The sequence below is a fragment of the Apium graveolens genome, chromosome 3 (genome assembly GCF_009905375.1).
Source record: "Apium graveolens cultivar Ventura chromosome 3, ASM990537v1, whole genome shotgun sequence".
NCBI classification, from domain to species: Eukaryota; Viridiplantae; Streptophyta; class Magnoliopsida; order Apiales; family Apiaceae; genus Apium; species Apium graveolens.
Window position 1 is genome coordinate 220,241,075 of NC_133649.1, and position 20,490 is coordinate 220,261,564.

The following is a 20,490-nucleotide window of genomic DNA, read 5'->3' on the forward strand; positions in this document are numbered from 1 at the left end:
TCCAAGTTTCATAGCAGAATGTCTGGTCCAAAGCTTCGTAATAGGCCTATAACGACCCAAACAACCAAGGCCCACCAGCAGAGGTCATCCAAGTCCACGAACCTGAGTTGTTCACGGACTAGGCCCAATAGGGCTGAAAGAGTAGAGATATGTGTGTTCTAAACGGACTCGAAGTCCTACATAGAAGGTTCTGGATCTTCTTCCCCAAGAGGACTCTGAATCACCATCTAAGTTGGAGACTTGTCCACCAAGTCTCCTAACAAAAGTCCAACCCTAGACTCACCTCTATATAAAGGGCTCTACCCCTCAATCTAGAACTACATTTTTGGCTTGATTCTCTACAACACAGAGATACGTAGGCATCTTGCAAGGATTGATAGTCCCGAACGCAAGAGTAACCATTAAAGCTCGAAGCTCACCAACCCTAGCATTAAATACTAAAGTACTCAGGTTTTTATTCCACAATATTTGGCGCCATCTATGGGAAACTTACAACAACCATAGTGAACATACGGAGCAAAAATACTAGTGGGACAGACACTCATGTCCCATCGCGAACAATCACATCAGCAGTAGAAGTACTACCACACTTAACTTATGCCCCCACCCAAGAAGGAACCCTAGTAGGGGCAACTGAGGCTCAACCACAAGGGACGAATCTCCCGGCTCCTCAAGGGACGAACCCCCAACTTCAGCAGTTTCATGCACCTGTGAACCCTCAACCCCTTAGGTATGAGTACTCCGACAATTATGACTACTAACCCCCCTTACGGGATGCCTCTATACCCGGAAGTTGGAGGGAGTGGACACCCTGGTAAGAGTGAAGCATAAGGGCGGACGCCCCAATACATACGTTGCTTGGCTCCTATTCCGGAAGATCAAGAATTCTCTGGGCCTTAACTGAAAGAGACTCTGAGTCATCGGATGACGATGTTGCTCCAAGAAGAAGGCGTGCTGGCAAGGAGCCGATGGCTGACACTGAACAATGCTCTAGGAGCACTCAAGAGATGAATCCCCAAGATGTTCAAGAGAGGATCAGGGCTCATGAAGCAGAGATCCAAAGGTTGAAGCGAGACCTAGAGACACATCTGGCCCCAAGACCCCCACTTGTTCCAAGGCGGAGAAATCCTCCTCCAATCATAGACATAGATGGTCCAATGCCAAGAAGGGCAGCTGCCCCAAGGGCTGATCCAAGTGATCTTATGCCCCTAGGTGATCCTGATGATCCAAACCCATCATTCACTGATGAGATAATGAATGCTCGTATCTCAAGGAAGTTCAAGATGCCCACCATCAAAGCATACGATGGTACTGGCGACCCCACTAATTATGTTAGGATGTTCTCTAACGCCCTGTTGTTACAACCCATGAATGACGCTATTAAGTGTCGGGCCTTCCCTCAAACCTTATTAGGCATGGCTCAAAGGTGGTATAGCCGTCTGCCCCCAAACCCTATTGGATCTTTTAAGGACTTGATTCAAGCTTTTATCAAGCAATTCATAAGTGACAGAGTGCACGAGAAGAGCTCATCACCTCTCATGGGTATAGTCCAAGGAGCAAAGGAGTCCCGGAGAGAGTATCTGAATCGATTTACGAAGGAGGCTTTGAAGGTCCTTGATCTTGATGATAAAGTAGCTATGATAGCCCTACAGCAGGGGATTAGAGACGAGTTCTTTAAGATGTCCTTGGCTAAGCGCCCTCCCGAAAGCATGCTGCAGCTCCAGGATAGAGCTAGGAAATATATTAAGGTGGAGGAAAGTATGAAGAAGATAGCTGTGAGTAACGAACCTACTGGGAACAAGAAGCGGAAGACGGATCAGGAGTATGATGCCAAGGACAAGTATCCATGAATTGGAAAAAACTCTGAATCCTCCTCTTCTAAGAAGAATCAGCAACCAAGGTTCACTGAATATGCAAGGTTGAATACTCCGAGGAGCCAAATCCTTATGAAAATTGAGAAGGATAAGGACTTCAAATGGCCGAAGCCACTAAGGGGAGACCCCGAGAAGAGAGACAAAAGTCAGTACTACAGGTTTCACAAGGATGTCGGTCATGATACTGACGATTGTAGGCAACTTAAGGATGAGATTGAGTATCTGATACGAAGGGGAAAGTTTGGATGTTTCACCAAGGGTGAAGAGTCCGGAGGCCAAAAGAGAGATAATTATCCAAGAGATGATGATAGAAGGGGTAACGACAGAGATCGCAACCAACAGCCCTGAGGGCCAATAATCAATATGATCTCAGGAGGACCTACAACAGCTGGTACTACAAGGAACTCCCGAAAGGCTTATGCAAGAGAAGTGATGAGCATAGTTGGGGAGCCGTCTAAGCATTCTAAGTCAGAGATGACGCTTGAATTTGGTGACCTAGACCTTGAAGGTTTAAAATTTCCTCAGAATGATCCTCTAGTTATCACTCCGATAATTGGAAATTATCCTGTAATATGGGTCCTAGTGGAAAATGGAGCTTCAGTGGATATTCTGTTCCATGACACATTCATAAAGATGGGCTACAATGATTCTCAGCTAACTCCGTCCGACGTACCCATCTACAGGTTTAACCATATGGAATGAAAAGTCGAAGAAGCAATACAACTTCCTGTAACTATAGGGGAAGAGCCCAGAGAGGCCACGCAGATGTTGAACTTTCAGGTTGTTAAGGCAGCCTCTACTTACAATGCTATCATGGGTAGAATAGGGATTCGTGCTTTTAATGTTGTGCCCTCTAACTACCACATGGTACTGAAGTTCCCAACTAGAAATGGTGTTGGAGAAGCAAGGGGAGATCAGAAGATGGCCCGCAGTTGTTATGTTGCAGCGCTTAGGCCTAAAGGAACAGGGGGCAGGTCCTCCCATAGAAGACATGGATGTCCGAGAAAATGACTGAACTGTGAGGAAAGCCAGCCGAGGACTTGATCCCAATTACTTTAGACCCCTTAGACCCGGAGAAGGTCACGTACATGGGGGCATCTCTGGATAAGCCCTTGAAGGGTCGAATGGCAACTTTCCTCCAGGAAAACAATGATATATTTGCTTGGACAGCAGCTGATATGCCTGGGATTGACCCAAACCTTATAACTCATAGGTTGAACGTTGATCCAACTCGGAAGGCTGTAAAGAAAAAGAAGAGAACCTACGCCCCTAATAGGCTGATAGCCATTAAACAGGAGGTCGAGAAACTTTTAAAAGCTGTATTTATTGAGGAAGTGCAATTCCTTGAATGGTTGGCTAACCGTGTAATGGTCAAGAAGGCCAATGGAAAATGAGGATGTACATTGACTTCACTGACTTGAATGATGCTTGTCCCAAGGACTGTTACCCACTACCAAGGATTGATACCCTGATCGATGCCACTGCTGGACACGAGATGCTAAGCTTCATGGATGGCTTCAGTGGTTACAATCAAATCAGAATGCATAAGGATGACACCCCAAGGTATCTTTCATAACTGACTTTGGTGTATTATGTTATCTTGTGATGGCTTTTGGACTTAAGAATGCAGAAGCTACTTACCAAAGACTGGTAAACAAGATATTTGCCCATCTAATTGGGAAGACCATGGAGGTCTATGTCGATGACATGTTAGTAAAAAGCCTAAGCAAGGCCGATCATATTAGTCACCTCAGAGAGGCATTTGAAGTGCTAAGGCACCACAAGTTGATGTTAAACCCAGCCAAGTGTGCTTTCGGCATTGGGTCTGGAAAATTTTTGGGTCACATGGTCTCTAAGAGGGGGATAGAGGCCAATCCCGACAAGATCAAAGCCATCCTAGACATGGATCCACCACGCTCTATCAAGGACGTTCAGAAGCTGACAGGAAGAATTACAGCTCTAGGGAGGTTCATCTCCAAGTCTGGAGACAAATGCCTGCCCTTTTTCAAAACCCTTAAGAAGGTGAAGGACTTTGAATGGACAACCAAGAGCCAAGAGGCCTTTGAACAGCTGAAGAAATACATGACTGAAGCCCCATTGTTGGCTAAACCAAGTCCGGAGGACATTCTTTACTTGTACCTCGCTGTATTTGAACAAGCCGTGAGTGCAGTCCTCGTGAAGGAAGAGCAGAAGCTCCAGAAGCCTATCTGTGAGCAAGGTGCTCCACAGAGCAGAGTTGAATTACTCCACCACGGAGAAGTTTACACTTGCTCTCATTACAACCTCGAGAAAGTTAAGACCATATTTCTAGGCTCCCAAGATCAAATTCCTGACGGACCAACCCTTGAGGAATATTCTTCATAGCCCGAAGGCCAGTGGAAGGCTCATCAAGTGGGAAATTGAGTTAGGAGAGTTTGATATCAAGTATAAGCCTCAAATGGCCATCAAGGCTCAGGCCTTAGAAGACTTTGTGGTCGAATGCACCATCAACGACCAAGATGTCGGAGGGCAGGAGATAGTAACCCCAAAAGAAGGACAGAAGGAGAAGGATGAAGAAACAACCGTAAAAGAGTATTGGGTTCTCCATTTTGACGGAGCGTCCAAAAAAAATCTAGTGGTACAGGCCTAGTCTTGCAAAGCCCTGATGGGTTTATGATTGAGTATGCTTTGAAGTTGGACTTCCCAACTACGAACAACAAAGCAGAATATGAAGCATTGATAGCTGGCTTAGGCTTGGCAAGAGCCGTTGTAATAACCCAATTTTTGGAAATTTTTGAAACCCTTATGAATATTGATTTTGCAGATTATGCTGAATAAGAAAACTTTTCATGCCACACTATGTAGGGGTTCTGTTATTGATATTCTGAGATTTTATTAGTACTCTATATGGTATATAAGTGTATGTAAAGATCGTCAGAATCCAATTCCGAACACTTTGATTTTTCCCGGAGATCCACCAGGTATGGAAAGAATTGAGTATAAGGTAACGTGATAAAAATGATTTAAATTCAAGGATTTTAAGAGAGGATCATAAAAAGGAATATAAAATATTGAGAAAGGTTTAGGGGAATCCAAGTAATAAGATCCCGGGTATGATCCCTCAAATGATAAACGAGAACGAAAGTTAAGCGAACCATATAACAGATAAGCGGTCATTAGCCAAGTAATTAGGGGTTAATCAAAAAGGTTAGTGGATGATGATGTCATCACACCAACAAGAAGAAGACAAGTGTAACAAGATGACTTAAGCTTGATGACCTAAGCATGACAAGTGGGAAGGATTGGTTGGTTGATTGTGAGCCACACATTTTTCACCATGGTAAAAATTTAATTTATTTCCAAGACAAAAGGAAGCAACCAACCAACAAATATCATAACACAAATACAAATTGAAAGTTGACTTTCCCATATCAAGAAGAAAGCTCTCGGCTAAAACAAACCCAGCAACTTCAAACTGCCATATCTCCTTCAATACTCACTCAAATGTTGTGTTCTATAGCTCGTTGGAAAGGTATTGAGATGGCATAAAACTCTTGTTCACAAGTCTCTTCCAAATAAGCAAGATAAGACCCTGATTTTTACAGTTCTTTAAATCGGACTTTTAGAAACTTCAAAGCCTAACTTTGTGTTCTTGATTTCTTTGGAAAGATCAAGCTTGTAGGAGGCTCCCTAAGGCTTACTAGCAACTTAACACCTCCCAAGGAAGGTATAAACTTCAAACCTAGCCTTTAATTTGATTATTAGTGAGTTTGATGGTTAGTTTTCTAAATGAGAAGCATGGTCTTTGATTATTAGTAGTTTGATTTGAATTTGGAGTGATTTGGTGAATGAATCTTATTATAGTTAATAGAACTTGATTGTGGTTGGTTGAGATGAAGAATCTGTAGAATAAGGACTGGTATAGTATTATTTAGTTGAGGTTTTTATGTGTTAATGATTGGGGGTTGTTTGGTGAGGTTTTGGTGTAGTGAGAAAATTGGTAATCGCGTAAACATAGCCGTCGTAATGCCCGATTTATCCTAGACTGTTTTGTTTATAACATCAGGACCCGAGAACTCACTGTTATGTTTTGACCATTGCCATTATTAGATAGTTCATGTTATGAGATTCGTTTTTATATGTGGTACGCTTGAATCCGATGTACGGTTTAGGAGAAATGACCGTTTTAAGTAACGGCGCTTTGCGACCGAACCATTACCCCTCGCCTTACTTTGAAACCTTGTTTAAGGACTTTAAATGACTAATTGGGGTATGAAACAATTATGTTAAGTGTATTAGGAAGTTGGTAAGGTACTCGCAAAAGAATCGCCTTAAAACTCTTAATGGTTAATTTATTAAAAATGGTAGAGCCGAAGGTACTCGAGCGACTTAAGTGAATCGTTAAGCGCAAAAGCGAACGTTAGGGCTCTAAATGGTTAAAGTCTAGTTTCTTAAGCGGGCGTGGTTTAATTACGGATTATGTTGTTGTTTATAGGTTACCAGACTCATCCCAGGACTTTTACCACCCCAGTCGCTCAGGCAAGTTTTCTACCCGTTATACTGTTGTTGTGATGTATATATGTATATGCATTATCTTGTGATAAGTGCATGATTGTTATTAGAAAATCTTGCGATATATTGGAGCATGTTGATATGGTATATATGCATGCTTGTTTCGTAATCTTGATATCTAATTGTTGATTCAAATGCTTATAGTTGCATAATACCTATGCTAGAGATAAGCAGTAATTGCGTATACCCTTAGTATAGGGGACCCAAAGGTGAACATTTTTCTAAACCGGGAGTCGATGTTCCCGAGTATATATATATATATATATATATATATATTGATATAGTTTTCAAAACTATTAATCAAATAAGGTTTATTCGATAACTTTATTTTATTTAATGAATATTATTCTGAATATTCATTCGAGGACTTATGACTCTGTTTATTCTATTTATTGAATATTATTTGAATATTCATTCGAGGACTTATGACTCTGTTTATTCTATTTAATGAATATTATTTGAATATTCATTCGAGGACTTATGACTCCGATTATTTACTAATTAATATTCTTTATTTTATTAAAGAATAATGTTTCGATAATCAAACTTATTTTCGATTATTCAAATAAAGATCGTACTTTCGCATAAGTATATCTTTGGTTATTTATTATTCATTTCAAGTATGAGTTTTAAAACTTCTACTTCAATTATTTTTTTATAAGGGTTATCCTTATGGGAATATTATTTAAATAATAATATTCAGATATTTTCAAATATATCGGGACTGATTTATTTCATTAAATCAGCATTACTCCAAATATTCTTAAAAAATATTTTCGAGTCTTCAAAATGATTTTTAAAAGTTAGGGTGGATCCCAAAACTCATTTTTATATTTAAGATCCTCCTTTCGAAGGGGATTTAAATACTCGCTCAAAATCTGAGGGATCCGGCTCTGTGGTGTATTTTACATTCGCAACGAGGTTGCTGTTTTGAGAAAACAATTTGATTACTTGCCCAATGTTCGGGAAGTAAGCCCATCTAATTAAGTCGGCATAAGCGACAGGCCGGGGTACGGTCTATCAAAGTGTAAGTGGCTGGGTGGCAGTCCATCAACGCGTAAGAGGCCGGGTGGCGGTCCAGCACAAGGTCCTTATGTGGCCAGGATTATGACCGGTGGGGGATTCATCCATCTACTAGTAGAAAAGGTTACTTATTGGTATCTTTGTCTGATCAGCAAGATATCAGGTTTATGCCATGGTTTTCTCCTTTCCAAATTCATTGGATATTGCAACTCTATTTATAATTTTCATAACAGAGGTTTTTAAAGGAGTGTATGAAATGTATATATATAGGTGTATATATATATCGGGACTTTATGAAGTATCTCGTAACTTCATTATTTATAATAATATTTCAAAGATTGAATCTATTCAAATCTTGTCTTGTAGTCTCATCTATGTGATGAACTTTTGAAACTAATTAAACCTTGAACGGTGGTAGTTCAAGTAGTATTCCGAAAAGATATAAGTATATTGGAGTATCTTGTAACTTCATCTTTTCAACTTATATCTGGTTAATGATTATCTTATGCATGACAAAGATTTTCACAAAAACGTTGAGACAAGGTTAGATATATGAGATCACCTTGCAACGATATTTTTATACAGTTATAAACTGGAACTCTGTGTATATTATGCATGGAAGAGGACTTCCAAGATTTTGAAAAGTATATATATACATATATACTGAATATTTTGCGACTTGGTCGCGTTAAGATATCAAACTTAGTTCATTTCTTCTTGACCAAGACTTTCATGAGTACTATGAGAATGCTCATATACAGTTAATCATTATACATATTATTTTGGTGGGCTTGTTGCTCACCCTTGCTTTCTTCTTTCATCACACAACAACAGATAGAAAAGATGAACAGGACCAAGCTCCCAATTCATGAGCGGATAGGAAACGTTCTGCAGTTTCCTATAGGCGTTGATGTCGCTGTAGCTGAGGTAGGAACTACCAATAGGCTAGGCTTTCAACTTTCGATGTACCAGACTTTTGTATCTTTATCAATTGTAATAATGGCAAAGAAATGTAAATCTATTCAGAAACCCCTTTTAAGGTGTAATGGCATATAATTTTGGAATAAAATGACTCGTTTTATTTTTTGGATATTCATCTCTGAGACTATAACTTGTGGTGTGTGTGTTTATTGTGGGGTCACCGTACAGAGTAGTTGATTGTTTATTAAGATTGGGTGTTATTAAGGGAAATGGAACTCGTGACAACCCGGATCCCCGACCCCGGATTTGGGGGTGTTACAGCCGTGAGGGCCAAAAACCTGAAGGTCTGCAGAGACTCAAGACTTATAGTTGCTCAAGTTAATGGAGAGTTTGAGGCCAAGGATGATACTATGGCCAAGTACCTGAGAGTCGTAAAGGGAATACTGACTCAGTTCGATGAATGGTACGCAAAACATGTTCCGAGAGAGGAGAACACTATGGCGGATGCCTTGTCTCAGTTCGCCTCGTCTAAAATTGAGAACTATCCGAGAAGTATTTAATTCCAGGTCTTGAAGACCCCTACTATTCATGTCATAAATCTGATAGCACCGGTTGGTGTGGCTAGCTGTTGGATAGATCCGATCAAGACCCACTTAGAAACTGGGTGGCTCCCCGACGATGCCTAGGAGGCACGCAAGCTGTCAGTTAGAGCGTTATGATACTCGTTGATTAAAGGCTTTCTTTACAAAAGGTTCTTTGTTATTCCGTACTTGAAATGCTTGAGACCTCTTGAAGCAGAGGAGGAACTTAAAGAAGCCCGTGAAGGGATTTGTGGACAACACTTGGGGGGCAGGGCCCTCGCTCATAAGATAACTCGGTTAGGGTTCTATTGGCCAACTATGTCAGCCGATGCAAAGGCTTATGTGAAGAGATGTGACAGATGCTAGAGGCATGCTCCGATAGTATGACAGCCCCCAGAGAGGCTCATGTCAATCAGCACACCCATCCCTTTTGTAATATGGGGGATGGACATACTTGGTCCATTTCCTATGGCATCGGGACAGAGGAAGTTCATTGTGGTGGCCATAGACTACTTTACAAAGTGGATTGAGGCTAAGGCACTAGCCAAGATAACCACCAAGCAAATTACCCAATTCTTCTGGGAGAATGTGATATATCAATATGGATACCCACACATCCTTGTCACGGATAATGGGAAACAATTTGATTATGTAGAGTACAGAGAGTACTGCGACGATAACAACATAGAACTTCGCTTCACCTCCGTTGCACATCCTCAGGCAAACAGGCAAGCGGAGGTTGCTAACAGAATCATCCTTAATAGACTTAAGAAGAGGGTTGAACGCTCGAGAAACATTTTGGTGGATGAGCTTCCGCCTATACTATGGGCATATCGAACCACCTGCAAAGTGACAACTGAAGCTACCCCATTCATGCTGGCTTACGGAGCCGAGGTACTGGTGCCCCTTGAGATCACTCATGGATCCCCTAGGATCGAAGTTTATGAACCATAGAAAAACGAAGAAGGCATGAAGCTCGCTCTCGATCTCATTGACGAGATCAGGAATGAAGCCAATGCCCGCAATGCAGAGAATCAACGAAGAGCCGCCCTCTATTACAATAAATGGGTTAAAGAAAGGTTCTTTTAATAGGGAGATTTTGTTCTGAGGCATATTGAGGCATCAGGAGTAGGGGAGAGAGGAAAGCTAGCCCCCAACTGGGAAGGGCCTTATAAGGTCAGGACGATACTGGGACGAGGATCCTACAAGTTAGAGACCCTGAATGGTAATGAAGTGCCTCGCACTTGGCATGCTTCGAACCTGAAGGTGTATTATGTTTAGGACATTTACTACATGTTCCTAGTACTTAGTATTAATCTTATAAATAAGGTCGACGAAACCATCTTATGTAAGGGTTGAACCCATTTCTGAGAGACATTATCTATGTATGCAAGTTTATTTCTATCATCTTGTCTACCAATTTATTTAAGTACGAGCATCAAAAGAATGCAAGTCCCGAAGGACCAAATGCCGAAAATAAAAGACAAGTATGAAATAAAATTAAACATAGTGCATAGATACAAAATCCCGAAGGATCATAAGTTAAAGTCCCGAAGGACCGGTAGGTTATAAACCAATAAAAGTTCAAATAAACAAGGTCTAAAAATCAAAAGCCATATATGGCACTCAAAGCCATGCAAGGCCACTTCCTTCACTCATCAGAGGAATCCGAGTGGCTGGAGCTCGACTTGGACCTCATACGAGGAGTCGAGCGCACCGATCCGGAAGGGTGCTCAGATAAGTCCATAACAGGCATCTGCCAGGGGCAAGATAAAAGGCTTGGATCAACTACATCCGTCCATGCGCCTTGGGCATCTTTGACTCCCCTATTCCATCCTATTGCCATGTTAATAGGGCGCATCTCATCATCGTGTTCATCTATCATTGTAGTGAACCTAGTGGATCTATGATAAGCAGCCTCGAGGTCCTTCCATTCCTTCTTCCTCTTCTCTTCCGAGCTAGCATACTTCTTCTCCATGATGGCGAGCTTGTCCTCCACCTTATGGGCCCTAGAATCCCATTCCCCTGAGGAAATAGTCATCTGCTTTATGGAAGCTTGTAATGCGTTGTAGGCACCTCTCATTTTCACATCTTGAGTAGAGGACGCTGCGAAATAGGCATTGGTCTGACAAAGAAAACATGAGTTTAATTAAGAAGGGCCGAGCCCCCAAGGAGTGATCCATAGAATATTTTCCAAGTTCTAAAAAAAAGAGAACTTAAACGAGAATTTACACAAGGAGAAACATACATGATAGAGGGCTTGAGCTCCCAACATCTCAGCCTCAAGGAGTTTCTCGCCAGTAGAGACGAATAATAGGCCGGGAGGAATGATGCAGTTTTTCGACCACTCGAGAGCAAGGGTCGGGTTGCCGAAAATTGAGTCATTGGAAGAAATACCCCAACCGGGCTCGAAAGGAGTCCTGGCACTCCCGTCAAAATCCTTGGTCCTGTTAAGGCCAGATCCTGAGGCCTCAAGGAAGGCAGGTAAAGGATTTTATTCATCACAGAAGCATGGTAAAACAATTTTCTTGATATAAAATCCAAATAAAGGCATACAAATCGTGATTAAATTATATGTGATCGATTTCTAACCATTAAAAGCGATCCAAGAACGAATAGCGGAGATCCTTAGCAGCTGCTCCTCAAGTGTGAAGCACTCCACCGGTATCCACCAAGAGATCAATGTAATGGAGGAGGAAGGGGTGGGAGAATTAGGGTGTGCTTAACTTTTTAGGGTTGAGGCAAAATAAGGGTTTATAATAGTATATTTATAGGCAAAATTTTCAGCTGAAAATTTTCCCATAAAATATTATTATTATTAACCCTTTATTTTTATTAACCTATTAACTAATAATTAAAACACCTTTTAATTATTAATCCCTTTTCTAAACACTTTAGAAATAATTCTCTCACTTGATTTAATTTCCAAAAATTAAATTCTTAATTAATAATATTAATAACCTTTTCTTAATTAATTTATAATGAATTAAATCTCATTTAATCAATTATTAAATTTCCCAATTAATTATTTATTACATGAATAAATAATTATTAGCCATTATTAATTAATTTCTCCACCATTAAATCATTCTCTTTTATGGTGTGACCCTGTAGGTTCAATATTAAGCCGGTAGTAGAAATAAATAATAATAAAACTATTTTATCATTATTTATATAAATTCTCTAATTCATTAAATATGATTAATTAATTAATCATATTTATTCTACATCGTGAGGGATACTTCTCAGCATATCGCGACTATCCGGATAATACGCATTCACTACCTAGAATACCAAGAACCCATTCAGTGAATAGTTACCGTACAATCAATTCCTTCTTCCCTGCAATGTCACGATTAAATACAAGGCATGGAACTTGTGTCAAGCCTATCTTATTCAATCATATATTTTCCGATTCAATATGTTCTAATTAATGTAAATTAGAAACTCCTTTCTAATTTCATTCACTCTGGCCAGAGATTCCTGAACTAGCATAACTGGATCAGCATTGAACATTCTCTTCCTTCACTGGAAGGGGTAGATCCTTTATTGATCATACACTATCTTCGTGTACAAATTCCTATACCCAGTAGAGCCCTTATAATTGTCCCTGGAGACTAAGAACTAAACCAAAGCATAGTTCAGTGTACACAAGATGACTATGATGACCTCAAGTCTAAGGATACTTGTACAGCTATCACTATGTGAACAACTGCTGACACGTGAGTGAACTCCATCAGTTGTTCAGCTATGTGAGTCATGTTCAGTGAACTTATTCTATAATAAGCACCTACATACTAGCTATAATGTCACCACACAAATGTCTATGAGAACAGACATCCTTCATAATGAAGCAAGCATAGTATGTACCGATCTTTGCGGATTACTAATTACCAGTTAGTAATCCTTCGACCAAGAAATATTTAAGTTCAGAGTTATCATCTTTTAGGTCTCATTATTATGATCTCATCATAATCCATAAAAAGCTTTACTCTAAACTATGGTATATCTTATTTAAACACTTAAATAGATAAAGCCCGCAATAAAACCAAAACAAGTCTTTTATTAATATCAATGAAATCAAAACAAATTACATAAAAGTTATTCCTAAATCATCATACATGATTGGACTTAGGATACATCTCTTTCAATCTCCCACTTGTACTAAAGCCAATCACTTTGGTATCTAATACCCATCTTGTCTTTATGACGATCAAAGTGACTTTGAGAAAGTGGCTTTGTTAAAGGGTCTGCTATGTTGTTATGTGTGTCAACTCTCTCGACGTTGACATCTCCTCTTTTAAAAATCTCCCTAATCAGATGAAAGCGTCGCAGGACATGTTTGAAATTTTTATGAGACCTAGGTTCCTTGGCACTCAGAGAAAAATTTCCTCATCCAAACGGCTTCTTTTGCAGCCTCACTTGCAGCTATATATTCTGCTTCCGTTGTGGAGTCAGCCGTTATAGACTGTTTGGAACTCTTCTAACTAATCGTACCACCATTCAGAGTAAACACGTACTGTGACATGGATTTGCTATCATCACTTTCTGATTGAAAACTAGAGTCAGTATAACCCTCTATTTTCAACTAATATTCACCACCAAAAACAAGAAAAATGTCCTTAGTCCTTCGCAAGTACTTAAGGATGTTCTTCACTGCTTTCCAGTGGTCTTCACCTGGATTGGACTGATATCTGCTCGTCACACTAATTGAATAAGCAACATCAGGCCTGGTACACAACATCGCGTACATGATAGATCCTATTGCTGAAGCATAAGGAATCTTACTCATACGCTCCCTTTCCTCAGGTGTCTTGGGAGACATCTTTCCGGAAAGGGACACTCCATGGCTCATCGGTATGAGACCTCTTTTGGAGTTTTCCATGCTAAACCTTTTAAGCACTTTCTGGATGTATATACCCTGGGTAGGATCTATCATTCTTCTAGATCTATCTCTATAGATCTTCATACCAAGAATGTAGGATGCTTCTCCCAAGTCCTTCATGGTGAAGTTCTTCGATAGCCATACTTTGACTGATTGCAGCATCGGTATATCATTTCCTATAAGAAGTATGCCATCCACATACAATACAAGGAATGTTACCGCACTCCCACTAACCTTCTTGTAGACACATGGTTCATCTATGTTTTTGATAAAACCAAACTCTTTGATTGTCTCATCAAAATGGATGTTCCATCTACGAGAAGCTTGCCTTAAACCATATATGGTTCACAGCAGCTTACACACTAGGTGTTCATTTCCCTTGGAAAGAAAACCCTCTGGCTGTGTCATATACACTTCCTCTTCAAGTTCCCCATTGAGGAAGGTCGTTTTCACGTCCATTTGCCAGATCTCATAGTCGTAGTAAGCAACAATCGCAAGCAAATTACGAATTGATTTTAACAGGGCTATAGGTGAAAAAGTTTCATCAAAGTCAATTCATTGCCTTTGTTTGAATCCGTTTGCCACAAGCCTGGCCTTATAGGTCTCCACCTGGCCATCTGCTCCAATCTTTCTTTTGTATACCCACTTGCACCCAATAGGCTTAACACCTTCAGGCGCCTCAACCAGAGTCCATACTTGGTTGGTATACATAGATTCCATTTCGGATTTCATGGCACTATGCCATTTCTCTGAGTCAACACTACTCATAGCCTCATTATAGGTCACATGGTCGTCATCATCAATGATTGACAACTCATTGTCATTCTCAATGACAAGGCCATAATACCTCTCAGGTTGGCGAGACACTCTCCCTGACCTACGAATGGGCTGTTCCACAGAAGGTTGTTCAGTCTGAATAGGTGTTTCCACTTGATCCGTAGTAGTTTGTGCTTCTTGAACTTCATCAAGTTCAATTTTGCTCCCACTATTTCCTTCAAGGATAAACTGCTTTTCCAATAAGGTAGCATGTCTGGAGATAAACACCCGATGATCGGTGTAAAAGTAATACCCTAAAGTCTCTTTAGGATATCCCACAAAATTACATTTTACGGATCGAGATTCCAGCTTATCTGGGTCAACTTTCTTGACATAAGCTGGACATCCCCAAATCTTAACGTGTTTAAGACTCAGTTTCCTTTCTTTCCCTATCTCATATGGAGTCTGAGGAACAAATTTAGAAGGCACCTTATTTAGTAAATATGCTGAGGTTTCCAATGCATAACCCCATAGGAATACTGGAAGATTCGCATAGCTCATCATGGACCGAACCATGTCTAACAAAGTTCAATTTCTCCTTTCAGATACCCCATTCAACTGTGGAGTATATGGAGGAGTCCACTGGGAGACTGTACCATTTTCTTTGAGATAATCTAGAAACTCTCCATTCATGTATTCACCACCTCGATCTGATCGAAGAGTTATAATACTATGTTTGGTTTGTTTCTCCACTTCATGCTTATATTCTTTGAACTTTTCAAAGGCTTCAGACTTGTGTTTCATCAAATACACATATCTGAATCTAGATCAATCATCTATGAAAGTAATGAAATATGAAAATCCACCCATGGCTTGCGTAGACATTGGTCCACATACATCTGTGTGTACCAATCCTAGCAAATCTGCAGCCCTCTCTCCATGTCCACTAAATGGAGATTTGGTCATTTTACCCAATAGACAAGACTCGCTTGTAGGATATGATTCAAAATCAAAGGGGTCAAGTAACCCTTCCTTATGCAATGTCCACAGTCTATTTTCACTAATATGACCAAGTCTGCAGTGCCACAAGAAAGTGAGATTTTCATCATCCCTTTTTCTTTTATTAGTTTGTTCAATCTGAAGTAAATTATGCTCTACGTCACATACATACAGACCATTATTTAAAGTATCACGTCCATAAAGAACATTATCTCTAAGAATAGAACATTCATTATTCTTAATAATAAATGAAAAACCATCCAAATCCAACATAGGAATAGAAACAATATTCCTCACAATAGAGGGAACGTAATAACAATTATTCAAAATAATAGTCTTGCCCGTAGGCATATATAAACTAAATGATCCTATAGATATGGCGGCAATCCTTGCTCCATTGCCCATACGTAGAATCACCTCATCTTCTTCAAGAGTCCTACTTCCCTTTAGTCCCTGCAATGAATTGCAAATATGAGAACCACAGGCGGTATCTAATACCCAAGTAGAAATTTGACTTAGTGACATATTAACTTCGATCATGAACATACCTGAATCAGAAGCGGTAGTCTCACTACCCTTCTTCTTCTTCAATTCTGCAAGGTAAACCTTGCAGTTCCTCTTCCAGTGCCCCACCTTGTTACAGTGAAAGCGAACAGCTTTGCTCTTGGGGTCTTCAACTTTTGGTGGAACCGGATTTTTCTCACCTACTTTCTTCTTCTTGGAAGGGTTCTTCTTCCTTTTCTTAGGATTGGAACCTTCACCAATTAGAATAATAGAACTCTTCTTAGGGGGAAAATTCGATTCCGTAGTCTTCAACATGTTGTGGAGTTCAGGAAGGCTGACATCTAGCTTATTCATGTGAAAGTTCTCAACAAACTGTGAGAACGAACCCGGAAGTGATTGCAAGACCAAGTCTTGGCTCAGCTCCCCATCCATGGCAAAACCAAGTTGTCCAAGATGTTTAATCAAATTGATCATCTTAAGTTTATGGTCATTCACAGATGATCCCTCAGACATCCTACAACCGAACAGCTCCTTCGATATCTCATATCGAGCTGTCCTCCCTGCCACATCATACAACTCTTGTAGATGCATAAGGATAGTGTGAGCATCCATATGCTCATGATGCTTCTGTAGCTCAATGTTCATGGAAGCTAGCATGATGCATTGAATAACATTTGCATCATCTATCCACTTATGATACACAATATGTTCATCATTATGTGCATCGCTAGTAGGTTCAGTAGGCTTAGGTGAGTCAAGCACATATTCCAGCTTCTCAACCCTGAGAACAATTCTCAAGTTTCGAAGCCAGTCAGCAAAATTAGGACCAGTCAACTTGTGAGCATCTAGTATACTGCGGAGTGATAGTGCAGAAGACATAACGAATATAGTAAATCTGTAAATGATGAACACATAACAACCCTTACACTACAAGAATAATGTCAATAGACATCACACATTAGACATCGGTTAACTTTGCCACTGATGTTAAAAGAAATATTGACATCACCCCGTGTTTTTGTGATGTCTTTGTTCTTTGTAGACATCGGTTATAATTAAACCGATGTCTAAAATTCACTAAAAAAAAAAATAATTTCACGCCCACCTTTTCTTTCCCCCTTAGTCAAATTTTCATTCAGTTTTAGTTCTAAATTCCCCCCCCCCATCCCAAAATTCTCCCCCCTTAACCAAATTTTGGTTCCCCCCAAATTAATCTTCAGATACAAAATCAAAACAAAAAACTAAAAAATCAAAACTAAAAACTAAAAAACAATCTCTCTCACTCTCTCGAACCTCCCTCTCTCTCTCTCGAACCTCCCTCTCTCTTTCGAACCTCTCTCTCTCGATCAATCCTCTCTCCCCTCACAATCTCTCTGAACTCCGGCCATCATCTCACCATCATAATCTCTCGAACCTCTCTCTCTCTCTCGAACCTCTCTGTCTCGAACCTGTCTCTGGAACCTCTATCTCTCTCTCTCTGAACCTCTCTCCGCTCCCAATCTCTCCGTTAAGCCTCTTTCAGTTAACCTCTCTACTTCGGTAAGTGTTGTATCTACTTGAATCGAACTGGTCTTCTCTGTATGAAGACCAGTTTTAAAAGTTGAGGATTTTTGAATTCAAAACCCTAATTTTGTAATTTGGGGTTTTTTCTAATTCGAAACCCTTATTTTTTTTTATTAATTTAGTGTCTAAACTTGTTGCTAATACTTTTCTTCTTGTTATATACAGGACCTAATCTGAGAAAAAGATTTAGAGCTTTAGGTAATTTGGGTGTTTTTGGTTGTTCATTTGTATTTTTGTTTTTTTTTATTTTTGTAAATTATGTAAAGTTAACGATCCTTTCATCTCTACTGATTACATGGTATTTTTTAACTTCAATCCTCATTTTTTTTGCTTTAGTTGTGATTTGTGATTTGATTTAGTGTTGTTTATCTTATTTTGCTCGTTATAAATGTTGATCTATTATTTTATTATGGATATGATTAGGTTTTAAATGTTTTGATTTGGTGCTTGGTGCTTGTTATAGATTTCATCTCTTGATTTAGCTCTACAACATCAAATTGAATTGTAGCAATAACTGTAAAAATGTTATATGTAATATGTGCAATTTAAGGCTTGTACCTTTGATTTGGATAAAAGGTGAAGTTATTTACACTTTACACTTCAATGTCTGGCTTTTTTGTTTATATTTCTTTAAATTTTCTGCTACACAAGACTGTTATGGTTCACTTAATACTAAGATTTGTGCTTGCTAAAAATATATAATGTACACTCGTTTACATTTCAGGTGACATCCATGGGCAGTATAGTGATTTGTTACGACTCTTTGAATATGGTGGCTTTCCTCCTCAATCAAATTATCTGTTTTTAGGGGATTATGTGGACCGTGGAAAACAAAGTTTAGAAACGATATGGCTCTTGCTTGCTTATAAAATTAAGTATTCAGATAACTTTTTTCTTCTTTGGGGAAACCATGAATGCGCCTCTATCAATAGAATATATATATTTTATGATGAATTTAAGCGCCGATTCAATGTTAAACTATGGAAAACCTTTACTGACTGTTTCAACTGTCTTCCTGTGGCTGCTGTTGTTGATGACAAGATATTGTGCATGTATGGTGGTCTGTCCCCTGATCTTAACAATTTGGATCAGATCAAAAACCTGCCACGTCCAACTGCTATACCTGACACAGGTTTACTCTGTGATTTACTTTGGTCAGATCCCAGTAATGATGTCAAGGGATGGGGATTGAATGATAGAGGAGTATCATTCACCTTTGGCCCTGATAAAATGTCAGAGTTCTTAGCGAAGCATGACTTGGACCTTGTTTGTCGTGCTCATCAGGTAAAACCAATAATTTTCTCTTTTTCAACAATTAATTTGCACCGGAGTTGATGACTTGACGTTATGCTTGTGCAGGTTGTGGAGGATGGTTATGAATTCTTTGCTGAAAGACAGCTTGTTACCATATTTTCCGCTCCCAACTATTGCGGTGAATTTGATAATGCTGGTGCAATGATGAGCGTTGATGGAAATTTGATGTGCTCTTTCCAAGTACTGAAGCCAACTGGAAAAAAGAATAATTTTTTAATGTCCACAAAAATGTGACTAGTATATACTTTTTCTTGCCTTTCCTTTCTGGGTATATTTCCAATTTGCCATTAGCAGGTTTGTGGTAGTTTAGACCTTGTTGGTTAGACTGGTTCACCTTTTAAACTTATAAAGAAGTACTATTCATATCTTAAACTATAAAACAAGTTAGATTATTAAGTATGATTTGAACTTCAATGTATTGCAACTACCACAATTGGCAAGACCTGCTACTATTATTAACTTAGTTTATTTGTCACTTCTTGTAGTGTTTGCTTTGCTTCTTTATATTTATATAAAGGGTCTTTCTTCAAGAACCATCATCCGAATGAGAAGAGATGAAATTCTGACTATTGTATTTACACATATAGTCCCATGTCCTGGTGTTTCAAACGTCAACAAATAGTAAAAGTCAGTTAGCCTTAAGTTTTAGACGGCTATGTTGGTGTCATGCTGCCAAAATTCTCATAGTTTTTTGACTTGATTGCAGTATTGCTACTTCTTTATATAATGACTATTAATTTATGCCTATATAAATATTACTTGTTTTATTTCCTATTTAATTAAGGTTCCTGCTAGAGTTGACTGATATATTTTTCTTTTGGTGTTGGATCTTTCTTTCTGCTCTACGCGTCCTATTTGTTTTGATAAATTTTTTTATATGTGATCTCAGTTGATAGGTGGGGGAAGTGGCTATGATTATAAATCAGTCAGAAGATGGACTACTCAAAGGAAGTTGGGATACAGTCTCATTGAATGTGAAAAAGTAATTTGTGTGTGTGTGTTAATTATTGTTACCCTATTATAGTTGGGATGCTGACAATATTTCTTATCATCATTATTAATTTCAGATATTTGTCCCTATCCACAAAGAAGCACATTGGTGCTTGGCAGTAATCAACAGGAAAGATGAGAAGTTCCAGTATCTTGATTCTCTTAAAGGAGGGGATCGACAAGTAATGAAAGTTTTGGTATGTTGTGGGTTCGCCCCTGCCCTTCAAATTATTTGTCTACTTGCATACGTGTAAATTAGTTTTAGTAGACTTTAGGTTTGGCTAATCTAGCATGATTGTTAATGCAAAGCTTCCTTATCTATCTTATGTGAAGATTCAGTAAATTGGTTGTTAAAGAATGAAGAGGAGTTGCAATATAACTTGTAAATAGAACAAGACAAAAGATGGTTATTAAAATTTTATAGTGAGCACACAAAAGACTGTTGTTAAATAACAGTCTTGCTGACTGTTGTTTTTTAACACATCTGTCGCTTAGGCCTCTTTATAATTACTTATATCTAGTTTTCTTA

The 20,490-nt window shown here is 39.2% G+C and overlaps 2 protein-coding genes across 2 annotated transcripts; both read left to right on the forward strand.

Annotated features, from left to right (window-relative positions):
- The first annotated feature begins 3,956 nt into the window (after positions 1 to 3,956).
- On the forward strand, positions 3,957 to 4,503 carry LOC141714828 (uncharacterized). Its single transcript, XM_074518323.1, has 2 exons — positions 3,957 to 4,133; positions 4,186 to 4,503. The coding sequence occupies exons 1-2, from the start codon at positions 3,957 to 3,959 to the stop codon at positions 4,501 to 4,503; spliced, it is 495 nt and encodes a 164-aa protein (XP_074374424.1).
- A 4,891-nt stretch (positions 4,504 to 9,394) lies between these two features.
- LOC141714829 (serine/threonine-protein phosphatase PP1 isozyme 3-like) lies at positions 9,395 to 19,205 on the forward strand. Its single transcript, XM_074518324.1, has 4 exons — positions 9,395 to 9,844; positions 10,613 to 10,679; positions 18,382 to 18,941; positions 19,017 to 19,205. Exons 1-4 carry the CDS (start codon positions 9,395 to 9,397, stop codon positions 19,203 to 19,205), a joined length of 1,266 nt encoding a protein of 421 aa, XP_074374425.1.
- The last annotated feature ends 1,285 nt before the right edge of the window (positions 19,206 to 20,490 follow it).